At 33.7% G+C, this 15,644-nt stretch overlaps 1 protein-coding gene across 1 annotated transcript in view; it reads right to left on the bottom strand.

Moving 5' to 3' along the window:
- LOC111511011 (uncharacterized) overlaps nucleotides 1-15,644 on the bottom strand; it is a 134,602-nt gene that overhangs the window by 45,012 nt on the left and 73,946 nt on the right. Inside the window, exon 2 of the mRNA XM_074177146.1 lies at nucleotides 9,569-9,844. Within this exon, the coding sequence (XP_074033247.1) occupies nucleotides 9,569-9,844 (276 nt within the window). The remainder of the gene's footprint in view (nucleotides 1-9,568; nucleotides 9,845-15,644) is intronic.

The following is a 15,644-nucleotide window of genomic DNA, read 5'->3' as shown; positions in this document are numbered from 1 at the left end:
TAATCCTTGTTTCGAAGCTGAATTCTCCTGAATCAATGTTGATACGGAATATTTTCATAATTCTCAATACTAGAAGTGACGAAAATATTGGTTTTGTTCGAAATACGATTGTTGTGAAATTTAGTATAATTAAAGAGCATCTGACTTCATTCACCATATTTAAACGCGTAGTCTTTGCTTGATTTCCATGACGGAAAAAATTAATGAGTTGTTGATATCTGTTAGGAAGTATCAGACGTTTATGCACTCGGTTACGTACTGAAAATGTATTCAAATGACGAAATAATTGATAAACTGTTCACTAATGCAAAATCAAATAGAAATCGTCTTTCGTCATTCAAATTCATTCAATTCGTCATTCAAATGTTTAGAGTTTAGAGAGAGACTGGGGTGCATTTGACAGAAATAAATCTAGATGTGCTTTTTCTGGAAGTGTGAGGAAACGAATAAATGTGGCTAAGGGAATATTATATCATAAATATCAACAAAGTGGAAATAATCCTTTTTTTTTATTTAGGATTGGTGAGCTACAAAAATATGTCTGATTAAGATTGTTCTTCACGAGGAATTGCTCACGAACTAGGGGTTTCTGAAAAATCTACTTAAAATATTCAATAGAATTTATGTAATGCTACAGGATACGCAAAGTTCACCACCTTAATGAAAGCGATTACGGAAGGAGAGTAAGATTTGGTGGTTGAGAGTAGAAATGAAGAAGTTGGAAATTAAAAATGAGGAAATTTCCTAAAAAAAAGTCCCACTTTTCGGAACTCTATCACCAATATTTAGAACTTTGATTTAGAACCGAAAATAGCGCTAAAAGCGGGCGATGCGCGTCCCGCACACGCTGACCAATACGGACCTTTGAAAATTTATTTTAGCCAAATATATATTGTTATCAAGAAAAAAATTTACATACTTTCTAGCTACTGGAATAAACGAAAATTCATGGAAAAAACATTTTTCTCATGATTATTTTATTAGATATACTTTAGTAAATTACCCAATTTTCACAAGTTTTGAATTTACATAGAAACCCTGATGATTTTTAAACTGAAAACCTCATTTTTTCCACTCCTTGGAGCTTTTCTTGAAAGCTTTCAAAATAAATTTCCATTAGAAAAATTGAATAATTTTGATTCTCCACTTTGTTATTGATAACCAAAGACGTTAAAAAGTGAAAAATTCAATTGAAGCAATTTCAAATTTATTCGTATTATTATTATTTAAAGTTACATGAAATTGATTTTTCATAATTTTCAGCTCTATTTGTTTGAAAAATTGATATAAACAAAAGTATTTTTTATAATTGAATTTTTTTGGGGGATTTTTATGAGTGATAAATGATTGTTAAAAAAAATCAATTGTTTAAAAACGCATTTGTTGATCAACAATTTTTTTGCTACTAAATATTGAGGAACGTCTTTTTTTTGAATCATAATTTCTCTCTTTGATATTCTGAGAAGAAACTTCTTTCATTTTTATTTTCTTTATTTAATTAATAAACAATTTGTTTTAAACAAATTAATTTTTACGATATATATTTTTCATATACTATAAAAAAAACAATAACAACCATGTTTTGTCAAACGCAAAAATAGAAAAATATTAAGAAATTGTAATAGTAGTATTTAAAAAGAAATAGTCATGAAAATTTATTTTTTTAAACAAATCATCTATTAGATAAATGAAGAAAATATAAATCAAAAATTTTTTTTCTGAATATCAAAGAGAAATAGAAACTATGATTAAAAAAAAAGTTCCCTCATATTCATATGACAACAATGATTGGTTTGACACGAGCATCCATCAAAAGTGTAATATACAAATGATTATTTACATAGAGAAACGATTTTCCAGGAGCAAACATACTAGGTCCTTCCTTTTACGATCATAATTTGAATGGTGAAATGCATCTACATTTTATACCCAATGAGTTTGATGGCTACTCAGATGACTTGCCACTGAACATTCACCGTGAAATACAAAATGTTTAACAAGACGGTGCCCCCCTCCCCCATAATACAGCAATAGTACGGGAACATTTAGATTCAATATTCCCAACAAAATGGATTGTTTTTTTTCTGATTGATTAAGTTGTTGCTTGTGGGAGATTTATAGTATTTTCACAAACTACACCTAACTATTTGATCAAATCTTGTAGTTTGTAGAAAAAAAATTATGGGGACCAACAGACTAATTGCCCGTCCAGCTCGATCCCCAGACCTTACCCCTTGTCTGACGAAACCTAGTACAGATATCGATCAGAAATTGTATGAACTGACAACTTATGTATATTCAATAAAGAGATGTCAGTTCGACTATTCAATGTAGTTTGTCTTGTAAATAAAATTCATTTTCTCTGTTGATTTTATTTTAAATGAAACACTATAAAAAAACCAAGTGTGATATACAACTTAATTGTGATTTTTACGTTTCACCACCATTTTGTTCAATTCAAATATATATATATATATATATATATATATATATATATATATATATATATATATATATATATATATATATATATTGGCTATTGGCCTCATCAGCGTGGTGCAGCCAAGTGTAAAGATGGGCAACACTCGTTTGCCGCCATCAGGAAACAACACAAACGAACGGAGTCAACAACAGGAGCCAACCGCACATTTGCACATATATATATATATATATATATATATATATATATATATATATATATATATATATATATATATATATATATATTATATACATGAGATAGAATTATTTGGACAAGATAAATCACGCAGGTTGCTATAGCTGCACCCGTGACTAAGGGAGTTAGTCCTGATGGTGAATCCGGTTGATGTTTCCGATCCCTTTCTTGCAACCAAGTGTTGTCCATCCTTTGCACTTGGCTGTACCGTACTGACGAAGACTAAATAGCCAGAAACACGTGTCTGCGGTTTGCCACATTTTGGTATGAGTGCTTGTCCAAAGAATTCTTTCTCATCGATAATAACTTGTCCACTCAATATCCTTCTCTCATGTTTGATTTATCTTGGACTTAGAGGTCACGCAGGTTGCTATAGCTGCACCCGATACTAAGTTGGGAGTTAGTCCTTGTAATTACAAGGTCTTCCAAAGATGACACGAAATCGCAGTTAGCCCCTGATGGTGAATCCGGTTGATGTTTTCGATCCCTTTCTTGCAACCAAGTGTTGTCCATCCTTTGCACTTGGCTGTACCGTACTGACGAAGGCTAAACATCCAGAAACACGTGTCTGCGGTTTGCCCACTTTGGTATGAGTGCTTGTCCAAAGAATTATTTCCCATTGATAATACCTTATCCACTCAATATCCTTCTCTCATGTTTGATTTATCTTGGTTTGATTTATCTCCGCTACCCGGAGGTCACGCAGGTTGCTATAGCTGCACCCGTAGCTGAGTTGGGAGTTAGTCCTTGTAATCACAAGGTCTTTCAAAGATGACACGAAATCGCAGTTTATATATATATATATATATATATATATATATATATATATATATATATATATATATATATATATATATATATATATATATATATATATATATAGGGTGTCCCTGGACTTCCTCTTTTCCTCTCGGGAATGTATAGATGGGGTCAAAATATCACCAGTACTTCATATAACTTTTTTTCCTAAAAGTCTTCGTAACCAAGTTACGGGTCCTCGAAGTTACAAAATGAAAAATGTTTTTCTTTGATAACTTTTCAAGTGAATATTCAAAATCATCCAAATTTTGGTAATTGACTAAACAAATGAATTCCGTCGATGAGCTTTCATGCAGGAGTCAGTTGTTTTGCTACAAAGTCAGGAACGGACTACCCCCAATGGTCCACACCCCAAAACTTTGAAATGACAGATATTTTTCAATATTTTTCAACAAAATAAGGTTACTTGGACAATTTTATGAATAAAAGTACTCGTGTGGAAAGGCGATCGGAGCAACGAGTCTTGATAAAAATGTAGTTCTACTCGACGACATCAAACCCGCTCGTCCACCATTATTTGAAATGAATAATAATCAAAGCAGAAATAATAATGATAACGTTAATTCAACAACATTTATAACAGGAATAATACAAAGTATGCTAAAATGAAGTCGTAAACAAAAAGTACACTACCTATATGGAAGTTTAAGTCACAATTGTGATAGCAGATATTTTTTCAAAAGAAATATCAAGTTCTGTAGATTCGTGGTGTTTTTAAACTAACAAGCTACTCTACTATGAAATATCGAATTCATTCCATATTTTGTATGTACATAATACGTGTGGAATAATCACGTTTCGTGTTGATCAGTTATCTGAATCTCATGAAACTCAACATTCGAATGTTTCAAATTCTTCTTCACAGCTAAACTGTTGAGGAGTTTCACTGATAATTATAATTTTATGGGAGAAATTCTTTAACACGAATCTAAATTTAGCTGAAAAAAAGCACATCGGAAAAAATATTTACTATACTAATAAAAAGCAAACGAATGAACTACAAAAACGGCTGCACATGATCAGGTGAAAAATATCCAGGGAATAATTATGTTCCATTTCTTTCACAGATGTTGACAAAAAACCTTTTAGAAAGTTTTGATAAAAAATGAGAAACTGGAATGCGATTTTGTTTTGTTGAGTGGTGCGTTGTCATATGACTATCATTGTATTGTCAATATTTTATAGGATATTTTGAATTTTTTTGATATGGCCGAACAGTTTACATTCAATGAATATGCAGATATGCATGTATTTTATGGACGAGCATTTTGTAATACTGCAGAAGCTCGTCGTCTGTATTCCGAGCATTTTCCCAATCGAACGGTACCGTCAAGAGAAACATTCGAGCGTGTCGATCGCAGCTTGAGGGAGACAGGTATGTAATAATTGATAAATAATTAATTTGAGCACGTTGTTTTATTTCAATATTATTGTAGGTACAGTTTTGCCAAAACGAGGTGGTGAGGGCGCTCCTAGGACTGTACGTACCGTTGTATTGGAGGAAAATATTTTGGAAGCCGTCGCTGATGATCCTTCAATGAGCATCAGAAATCTATCAGAACAGTTCCATACATCCAAGTCCACTATTCACAGAATAATTAGGGAACAACTGCTCCACCCATTTCACATCCAGAAGGTACATGACATGACACCTCAAGATTTTCCAGCACGACTGGAATATGCCAATTGGTTCATGGATAGGCAAAGAGAGGATATGACTTTTATTAATCGAGTTTTATTCACTGATGAAGCAGGTTTCAGTAGAGATGGAGTTATCAACTCTCATAATCTCCATATATGGGCGGAAGAAAATCCCCATGGGATATTGCAAACCAAACACCAACGGAAATTCAACGTGAATGTTTGGGCTGGTATCATAGGAAACCATCTTATAGGACCATTCGTTCTACAGGACCGATTGAATGGAGAACGTTATTTGGAGTTCATTCAGAACGATTTGAATGGACTTTTGGAACATGTTCCATTGCAAACCCGAAGAGATATGTGGTTTATGCATGATGGCGCTCCTCCTCATTTTAGTTTGATTGTGCGTGACCATCTGAACCATATTTTCCACAATAGATGGATTGGTAGAGGTGGGCCATATTCATGGCCATCGCGGTCTCCGGATTTAAATCCATTGGATTTCTTTCTGTGGGGGCATCTAAAAAGAAAAGTTATCAAAGAAAAACATTTTTCATTTTGTAACTTCGAGGGCCCGTTACTTGGTAACGAAGGATTTTAGGAAAAAAAGTTATATGAAGTACTGGTGATATTTTGACCCCATCTATACATTCCCGAGAGGAAAAGAGGAAGTCCAGGGACACCCTGTATATATATATATATATATATATATATATATATATATATATATATATATATATATATACAGGGCTATTCAAATAAGAGATAGAGTGTCGGTAAAATTATGGCAAAGTTGCGTATTTTAGTGACCTATTCAATGATGTAAAGAAATCGAATATTGCTCTTTTGGTTCTGGACTTTTGGACTATTTTCTATGGGGGACATTGAAAAATAGGATTTACGCTGGCAGGGAGATAGAAAATGTGGAAGACTCGAGATTGAGGATTTTAAATGATTTCGCAACAATGCAGCAAATAAGTGTATTAAGGGCAATGAATAATATGAAAAACCGAGTTTAAAAATTTCTCAAATTGGAAGGACTCCAATTCGAACATTTATTGCACAATTAATGTTTTGGTGTATATAAATTTTACTTACTTCATTTCAATTTTCATTATAATTGTACTGTTCGTTTCGGATGTTATTATTGCTACCATTTTTTTCTGCTCATCAAAACACATATAAAATATTTTTGTTGTAGATATGTTTCAGATAATCATAAAAGGTTTTCATATTCGAAGTTCACTGTAGGAAAAGCTCAGAGCAATGGAAAAAATCTGAATAGGTGCCCTTAATGAAAAAAAAACTCTCGGAAAACTATACGATACATAGGGAGTCGTGAAAGTTGCTATTGTGTTTTTATACAACTCAATCAACCAATTTCCAGGGCCGTAACTTAAAAGGAAATAATTAACACAATTATAATTGAATATTCCCGAAACATCTCGAAATATAAAATTTAATTCAATTTCCCAGTTTGAAGTGAACGTCTACGATCTAAAAACTACAACAAAAAATACAGGTCCGTATTTAAAAATTCAAAAATGGGGGTGGCCCTAGTCAGATGACACCCTGTATAAAAGATTCATGGATATATTCTGAGAGCCCGCATCAAGTGCCAATAGCGAAATGTAGACAGATTTTCAATATGTCTGCGAATAAAGAAGATATAGGCAAAAAATAATTTGGGATTTTTTGGTTTTTCTTGTATATCTCCAAAACCAAAAGAGCTATATTCGATTTCTTCACATCATTGAATAAGCCTCTAAAATACACAACTTTTCCACAATTCAACCGACACTCTTTCTCCTATCGTTTACGAGATCCCTATGTACAGAAATGAATTTGAATAGCCCTGTATATAAATTCTTAAAAATGGCTCCAAAATGGGAGCCATTTTCTAGAATTTGATGTGACTACACCAGGGCCTCAATCTGTCTACTCCGCAGGTCTCGTCGCGAATTCTCTCTAAGGTATCAACCTGCTTACTCCCTAGATTGAACTGTTTAAAGTATGGGATAAATTCGATATTTCCAAAACTAAAGGTTGTCTTACGAAAACCTGAAACACGTCGATTTTTAATTTTAATATTCAACATTTCACAACAAAATTTCATTTTACAGGGTGATCCATAGTAATGTGGTAATCGGTAATTTTTTTAAATAAAACAGCCTGTATCTGGTGTCAGTTTTAGATAATCCGTAACAAGCTGATTACGAAAAGGTACGATACTTGGGGTCCAACGGACAGAATTTGAAAGATGTGCACTTAGAAAATAAATTTTATTGATATCTAATAAAAGTAGAAATTAATTAATTATTTTATATTTTTTTCTAATTATTAATTAAACAATGGTAAAGTAATCCAGTAATAAATACATGACGTTATTTTAAAGGTTCGAACTGTAGTCCTAGCTGCAGTTGACAGTAACCGTGATAACAAATATTTCTTATTAATTTCAAAAAACTAGGCGGCTAGTTTTTTTGCTATTGTGAAATGTCATTATTTAGATTGACGTTCGGTAACTATTAAATAGGAAAGTAGTTGTTGTACTAATTCGTGAATTTTCTGTAGTATTGCTTCGAGTTAATTTGAAGTAGTAATGAATTTAAGTGTAAAGCAAAGAATTGAAATACTTATGATGGTTGGCTATGGAGACTCAGATAGAAGTGTGTAACTTATTTAATTAAAAATATCCAGAACGACACATAACGCAGTCATCAGTAAGTAATATTGAGAATAAATTTCGAAAAACTGGTACATTTGAAAATGCACGTAAATCAGGTCGTCCTTCTGTAAATGATGATACAAAACTAAATGTTCTACTTGCTTTTGAAGAAGATGTGCACACTTCTGTTCGTAAGGTTAGTCGTGATATCGATGTCAGTAAAACAACTGTACACAAAGTATTAAAATTGGAAAAATGGCATCCCTTTAAAATCGAACTTCTACACGAATTAAACGAGAATGATCCAGACAAAAGAATACATTTTGTGAAGCCATGATGGATAACTGTCACCGAGACCGTCTCTTCGTAAAAAATATAATTTTTTCTGATGAAGCCACGTTTACATTGAATGGTGGGGTCAACCGTCAGAATTGTAAGTACTGGGCCAAAGAAAACCCCCACTGGATGCGTGAGCCTCATACACAATACCCGCAAGAGGTAAATGTATGGGATGTCATTGTAAGAACAGGATCATCGGACCCTACTTTTTCGACGGTACTTTAGACGGGCCAACATACCTTCAGTTTTCAATAGGATATCTTGTACCTACTTTAATTAATTTATTCCCCAGTAGAATTGATCCTGGAAGTATTTATGAAAGATTATGGTTTCAACAGGATGGTGCGCCTCCACATTATACTGCAGATGTTCGGAGGTATCTCTACCAAATGTTTACGAACCGATGGATTGGTAGACGTGGACATATTGAATGGCCAGCGAGGTAGCCAGACTTAAATCCGTTGGATTACTTTATGTGGGGCCATCTGAAGAATGTTGTTTATAAAACGAAACCAGCAAATATTCAAGAATTGAAAGAGAGAATTCGAACAGAAATAAACAATATTTCTCAAGAAACCATAAACAACGTTCAACAAGAATTTATTCAACGTTTACGTTACTGTCAAATACAGCAAGAACTACAGTTCGAACATCTGAAATAAAGTCATGTATTCATTACTGGATTACATTCCCAATGTTAAATTAATCATTAGAAAAAAATATTAAATAATTTCTACTTTTATTAGATATCAATAACATTCATTTTCTGAGCGCACATCTTTCAAATTCTGTCCGTTAGACCCCAAGTATCATACCTTTTCGGAATCAGCTCATTACGGATTATCTAAAACTGACACCAAATATAGGGTGTTGCATTTAAAAAATTTCCGATGACGTCATCACATCAATATGGATCTCCCTGTATAATGAAATTTTGTTGTAGAAATGCGGAATATTAAAATTAAAAATCGACGTGTTTCAGGGTTTTGTAAAACGACCTTTGGTTTTGGAAATATTGAATTTATCCCTTACTTTGCGGACAACATGTATGTCGACCACACACTGAACACTGAGTCATGCGAAAAAAGGAGAGAGAAACATCTGTCCGAAATACGGATAGGGCTGTGGATTAGAGTGTGGAGTACGGGAAGCCAGACAGAATAGCCACGTTACGCGTTATGTAAAGAAACGGTTTACTATCCCATAAGAAGTTATTACTTCAAAAGGATTTTTCAGCTATAGTACTGCGAACTCAAGAAATTTATAGCTCTAAACATTTGCTTAAACTCATTGTGTAACTGAATTGAATAAGGCTGAAAGCTTATAGCTGATTACCCTCCAACAATGAAGTTCTGCCTACAGTTTCAAATTCATCCCACTCCAAAAGTTTCTCTGTACCTACATTTCAAAGTGTCTCTTACCTGTCTTGGCAATGACTGAATTCCGGCCCACCTTTGTCTATAAGAAACTATGGGTGATCCGTATGGTAATGAAGACATTTCTGAAGGGAATACAATTCTATCGCAATTCATGTGAATTGAAGGGTCTCCATCCAAAGCTTGCTCTATTGGTCCTAGCGCACATGTGCAAGGAAATCGCAGCTCTCTCGATATTTCAGAACATGGCCTAAAATCCTCGAGACTTGAAGTCGATTCTGCCAGTGCAAGGAGAACAGCACATTTAACCAAAAAATGCATCTGAAAAAAAATTATATTATTTGACTTGTACTAACTAATAAGTAGATAATATAAAAAAGTCATTTTAATTCAGTATCGTACACAGAAAAAATTATTTTGGTTTCCACCAAAAAAGACGTCTTCCCAACAAAATTATATATACCTATGCCATTGATTTGCACTGAATATGATATTAGATATTCAATTTCATTTCTCTCAACGTACGTTTCATTACTTCAATATATAATCAAGAACTATGTAATAGAAAATGACACTGATGAATAAATAGGCGCAAATATTGAAAACGTTCTCCCTCGCACGTGGCACAAGATTCAACTGTTCGCCTCATTGATTGTCGTATTTACGCAAATATTCCTGGCGTATTTTTCATTGTCGCGTAAATTCGATTCCTCAGGATCATTCCCGACGGGAGTGGAATAAAATAATGACCTAAATCGAGCAGGCCATTTTCCGTAACTCTCCTACCATTCCAATGATTTGGGCAGGTATACTGTATCTAAGTGATAAGGTGAATTAATGCTGAAAAGTGCTGGTACACTTTGAGTGTTGTCTCAGCTGTAGAGGAATTCCATCAAGAAGAACGGTAAATATGTTCCGATTGAATGGTTAAGTACCCAAGCCATATATTTACTGAAAACTGATGCTAAAAATGATCTTCAAAGATTCCATATGGATTTTCCTCAGCTCAGAGTTGATTATTACACAGTGCATTTCTTTAATGTCCCCCCTTTTATTTTTTGAACGGGTCAACACAAAAATTGAAATTTGGGATAATGAAATTAATGCATGAATACTTTATTTTGAAGTGGAATTGACACATGAAACTTCCAAAATGGCGACTAGGCGTCATCTGGGAAAAAAATTAAATGGAAAGGGGAGTCTTGTGACACATCTTTTTAAAGCTTCTGACAAATGCTCCACAACCCTAGAATATAATGTTAATATATTCAACTACTACAAAATGGGAAAACTTTCAATAATTGCCTGAATACATTGACATTCAACTACAATATATGAGGTAATAAGCTTGAGGTCAGTTCAGAAGATGCTCGAAATGGTTGCCTTGAACTTTTTGACATATCAACAGCCTATCCAATATTTCACGCCAAACATTTCCGAACACAGTAACGTCAATATCTCTACAAATATTTATTATTCTCTGCCGTATATCCAATACTGAAGCAGGTTCAGTTTTGTACACCTTTTGCTTCAAAAAGCTCCATAAAAAAAGTCCAAAGGTGTGAAATCTGGTGAGTGGGCTGGCCATTCTGTAGAACCTCGATGGCCAATCCAACGACTGGGAAAAGTAGTATCCAAATAGTTTCTTACTTGTCTGGAGTAATGTGGTGGTGCTCCATCTTGTTGGAATACAACATCCATATCGAATGCATTAGGTTTCACTTCGACGATTTCAGTGAGAGGGTCAACAGTAGTTTCCAGTGTATTCAAATACAGTTACCCTGTTGAATTTTTATCAATAAATATAGGTTCTACAATATAGTTTCCAGTATTAATAGATTGTTGACGAGGTACCTACTAGAATAACCGAAAACAAACTGAACAGTTATGTTCTTTGTTGTATTAACATTTTTTGTCGTTTTTATTAACAAAAGAATACTTAACAAACCTTACCGACTTGTTGGAATTGCCATATGGTAGATAAAAAGGAATATTTCTAGAAATATCGATATTAATGTTTCAGTCTTCAGGAAATTATTGAATTTGAGTAGGTGAAGATATTGACTTCATATTCTAGGGCGGTGCAGTATTCGTCAGGAGCTTCAAAATGATGTGTCACAAGACCTTTCCATTCAATTTTTTTTCCAGATGGCGCCCAGTCGCCATCTTGAAAGTTTCATCTGTAAATTTCACTTCAAAATAAATTATTCATGCATTGACTTCATTATCCCAAATTTGAATTTTTGAGTTCACCTGTTCAAAAAAAGGGGTAGTGGGACATAAAAGAAATGCACTGTTGAAATTCTGTACAAGCTGTCATCAAGACGAGGTAAAACTTCTTTAGATAGTATAGAATTGTCACACGCTGAATATGAATGGGATACAATTGCTGTTCATTGTGCACTTCAAATAAAGTGGAGTTGATTACATTCAATATGTTGGTAATTTTTTGAGTACTTGTTTCACGTGATTCCGCAATTAACTCAAGAGCTGTTCAAGACCCAGGCTGAACAATCGATTTTCACTTGCTATCGACCAACCCGCTTTAGGAATCATACGTTAAAAGGTAAGACCTCGTTAGTCCTTAGCTCGCACAAGTTTAAACTTCTGAATGTCGTCGTTCGTAGAAGTGCGACAACTGGTTGACGGAAAAACAGATTTTAAACAAAATTTTCATGTCATGTCATAAAACAATCATTTCATTTTATGAAATAATTATAATGAAAAAAACGTTTTTCTAAAAGTTGTCAGGTAATATTCTTTCATTTGAAAATTATCAACAATCGAATTAATTGAGTAAATTGAATTTATTAAACTTCATGCATAATAATGTTTATTTGTCGTACAATACATGGTACAGTTCATGATATATGATACAAAATACAAAATGACTATACACATAAATACAGAAAGTAATTGCGATATTACTTGTTTGTGATGTTGCCAAGATGACCTCATTTATGTCATAGTAATATAATTATATCAAACGTCACCGTTTTATTATATGTATTTGAATCAACAAATCGAATACAGTTTAATTGAAGTAGTTCCACCAGCATTCGATGAAATACAAATACTAGTGACTAATGTCAAAATCAGGAATATCATCATGAGTTAAAAATGTCACATTCAGGAGGGTACAAAAGTCAAAAAATTGGGTAGGTTTGTATGTGTGGAAATTAAGTCATACTGGTATTATGAGTCAGAGAAAATGTTCGAAATTGATTGATCACAGTATTATACCATTCATTTCTGTTCATTAAAATCCTTTTTTCGTTTGGATACATTTTGATTACATATATTTCTTATGTTTTCTGGTGAACAGGTTCCAAAAATTGGACCCATGATAAGAATCCATATGGTATTCAAGTAACACTTAATTGTTGGATTTTCGATAAACAATTCCCAAAACCGTAACAGATTTTACTATATAAATGGCTTCCTCAAGCATATCGATATTTATTAAATTCTATCTAATTAGTTCTTCATATATTTCAGCAATTTGATTTGTATGACCTTCTGTCTGCTTGATGACTTCACTGAGTTCAGTTTAATAATTGAAAATTCAAACATTGAGGAAGAAATTCCACAAACACATTCATATGTACATATAATAAATAGAAATTATTTACATTCACTTATGTAAATTTCAACTTGTGGAATTTTAAATATAAAGCCAAACATGACTTGCTACAAACATATTGTATTATGTAACGTAGTCAACTAAATATTATTATTACTATCATTATCATTATCAACTGATCATCAGTTTCCACATAAGAAAAAATATGTAATAAAGGGAAAGTAATTAATTATATTTTGTCATTCAATGAATTCACAGACTCCTTTGAATCTATTTATTTCTAAACATTTCAACACCTTTCAAATGTAACATACAATAATTGTAACTGACTATCTGACACCAAATGGAAAAAAAGCCCTTTTGAAACAACTACTTTCATTTAAATACTGAATTACACGAAAGAAAGATACTTTCGAAACAAATACTTTTATATGAACACTGAATTATACCAAAACACTTTTCTCCACCCAAGTTGTATTCTAAACATTCGTCATTGGAATTGAATCAGATATCATTCACAGGATACCTACACAACATGCCAAATGAAAGAGGTGAATTTTCACTTACATGGAACACTGTCATCCTCACTGGTAGACATCCGATGTTTCGCCGTAAGACACTTGCCTTATCAGCTTCTCAGTACCAGTGCGTAACAACATTTTTGTCTTCTTCTGTTTCATAGCTGTTTATTTTTTGTGTTATTATCGTGTTTGGCTTGTATGTGATCTTCAAGCCATAGAGGCTTGAAAATGTTTGTTATTTTTTTGGTTTGGTGTCCTACGTACGTAAATGCTGTCCATCGTTGTGTTGTTTTTTCTGTTGGGTTGGCTTGATCCTTGTTCTGTATTTTTTGTTTGATTCTGTTTTCTAATTTATCTATTGTCTTTTGGGAGGATACACCCAAAAGTTTGATTCTGTTTTCTAATTTATCTACTGTCTTTTGGGTGGATACACCCAAAAAACAATAGATAAACTAGAAAACAGAATCAAACAAAAAATACAGAACAAGGATCAAGCCAACCCAACAGACAAAACAACACAACGATGGACAGCATTTACGTACGTAGGACACCAAACCAAAAAACTAACAAACATCTCCAAGCCATTGAACATCAACATCACATACAAGCCAAACACGAAAATAACACAAAAAATAAACAGCTATGAAAAAGAAGAAGACAAAAACCAAAACGGGATATACAGTATACAATGCTCGGACTGCAACAAATTCTATATCGGCCAAACCAAGAAAAAACTGATCCAAAGGTACGATGAACACAAAAAGGCATACATAAACTCAATAGTATATAAATCAAACCTCGCAACACACGAGTTACAGTTCGATAACCTCTTACATCAGCAGGATATTGTTCGATGACCCGAAGAAGACATCAATTATTTTGCTGATATCTGCAAAGTCGGCAATAATTTATATATAAATAGGTGCAATTGATTTGTAATAGCCAGTACTTATATTTCATAGTTATTAGTTGTTACTCTGTTCAAATAAAAAGTTTTTAAAAACCCTTTTGTGTGAACGAGAAATATAATTGGCGCAGTCATTAGGATAGTGGAAGAGTCCTTAGAAGATCCTCGTCGTTCTCAAACGTTTATCCACTATTCTCCCGAACCAAGTTCCACCGAGAAGCAAGTACTCCAGGAAGAATTCCGGCCGTAGACTATCGTCCGTCAAGGAATATCTACACAGAAATAAGTTTTTGGTGACAGAATATGCAACGAGCCATCATCGTCATCCTGTAAGCACAACAACTCAACTTCATCAATTGCAAATACTATTTTACGTCCCCCTACCTTAGTTTTACCAAATTCACCTTCAAGTATCAATTCTCGCCCATCCATTATTCCTCAAACAATTGACCAACCTTTAAATCCCATCAACATGGCAAAACAATTCGACCTGAAGAATTTTTGGATTGTACCCGAATACGATGGAAGCCCAAATGAATTATACCAGTTCATCAACGTATCAACAATGATTCTGAACGAATATTGGAATACTGAAGACCCCGGTTGTTTTCAGAACCATATATTGATACAAGGACTACTCAACAAGCTACGAGGCAGAGCCAAAGATGTCATCTCAGTTTATGGATGTAGTGACTGGAACAGCATCAAAGGAACTCTAATCCAAAACTTCGCTGACCAACGGAATGAAAATTCCTTAACAAGAGATTTGGTAAACCTGCGACAAGACCAGAACGAAACACCACAACGTTTCTACGAAAAAGTCATGGGACTTTTAAACACAATATCAAACTATATCGAATTACACACCGCCGATGATACGATAAAGATCAGCAAGAAAAACTTTTTCCAACAACAAGCTCTAACAACATTCCTAGCCGGACTACGAGAGCCCATGGGACCCACCATAAGAGCAATGAAACCAATAGACTTGGCTACAGCAATGTAGTACATCCAAGAAGAAAACAATATCCAGACCCAGCAAAGAACTGCAATTCACCAATATGCCCAACAATCAATACCACATCGGATGTACCAACCCATGCAACACTT

This window comes from Leptinotarsa decemlineata, unplaced genomic scaffold, assembly GCF_025532065.1.
Source record: "Leptinotarsa decemlineata unplaced genomic scaffold, Ldec_3_MD MMD2_tig00002159_RagTag_RagTag, whole genome shotgun sequence".
Taxonomy (NCBI): domain Eukaryota; kingdom Metazoa; phylum Arthropoda; class Insecta; order Coleoptera; family Chrysomelidae; genus Leptinotarsa; species Leptinotarsa decemlineata.
This window is presented reverse-complemented; position numbering and strand designations above follow the sequence as displayed.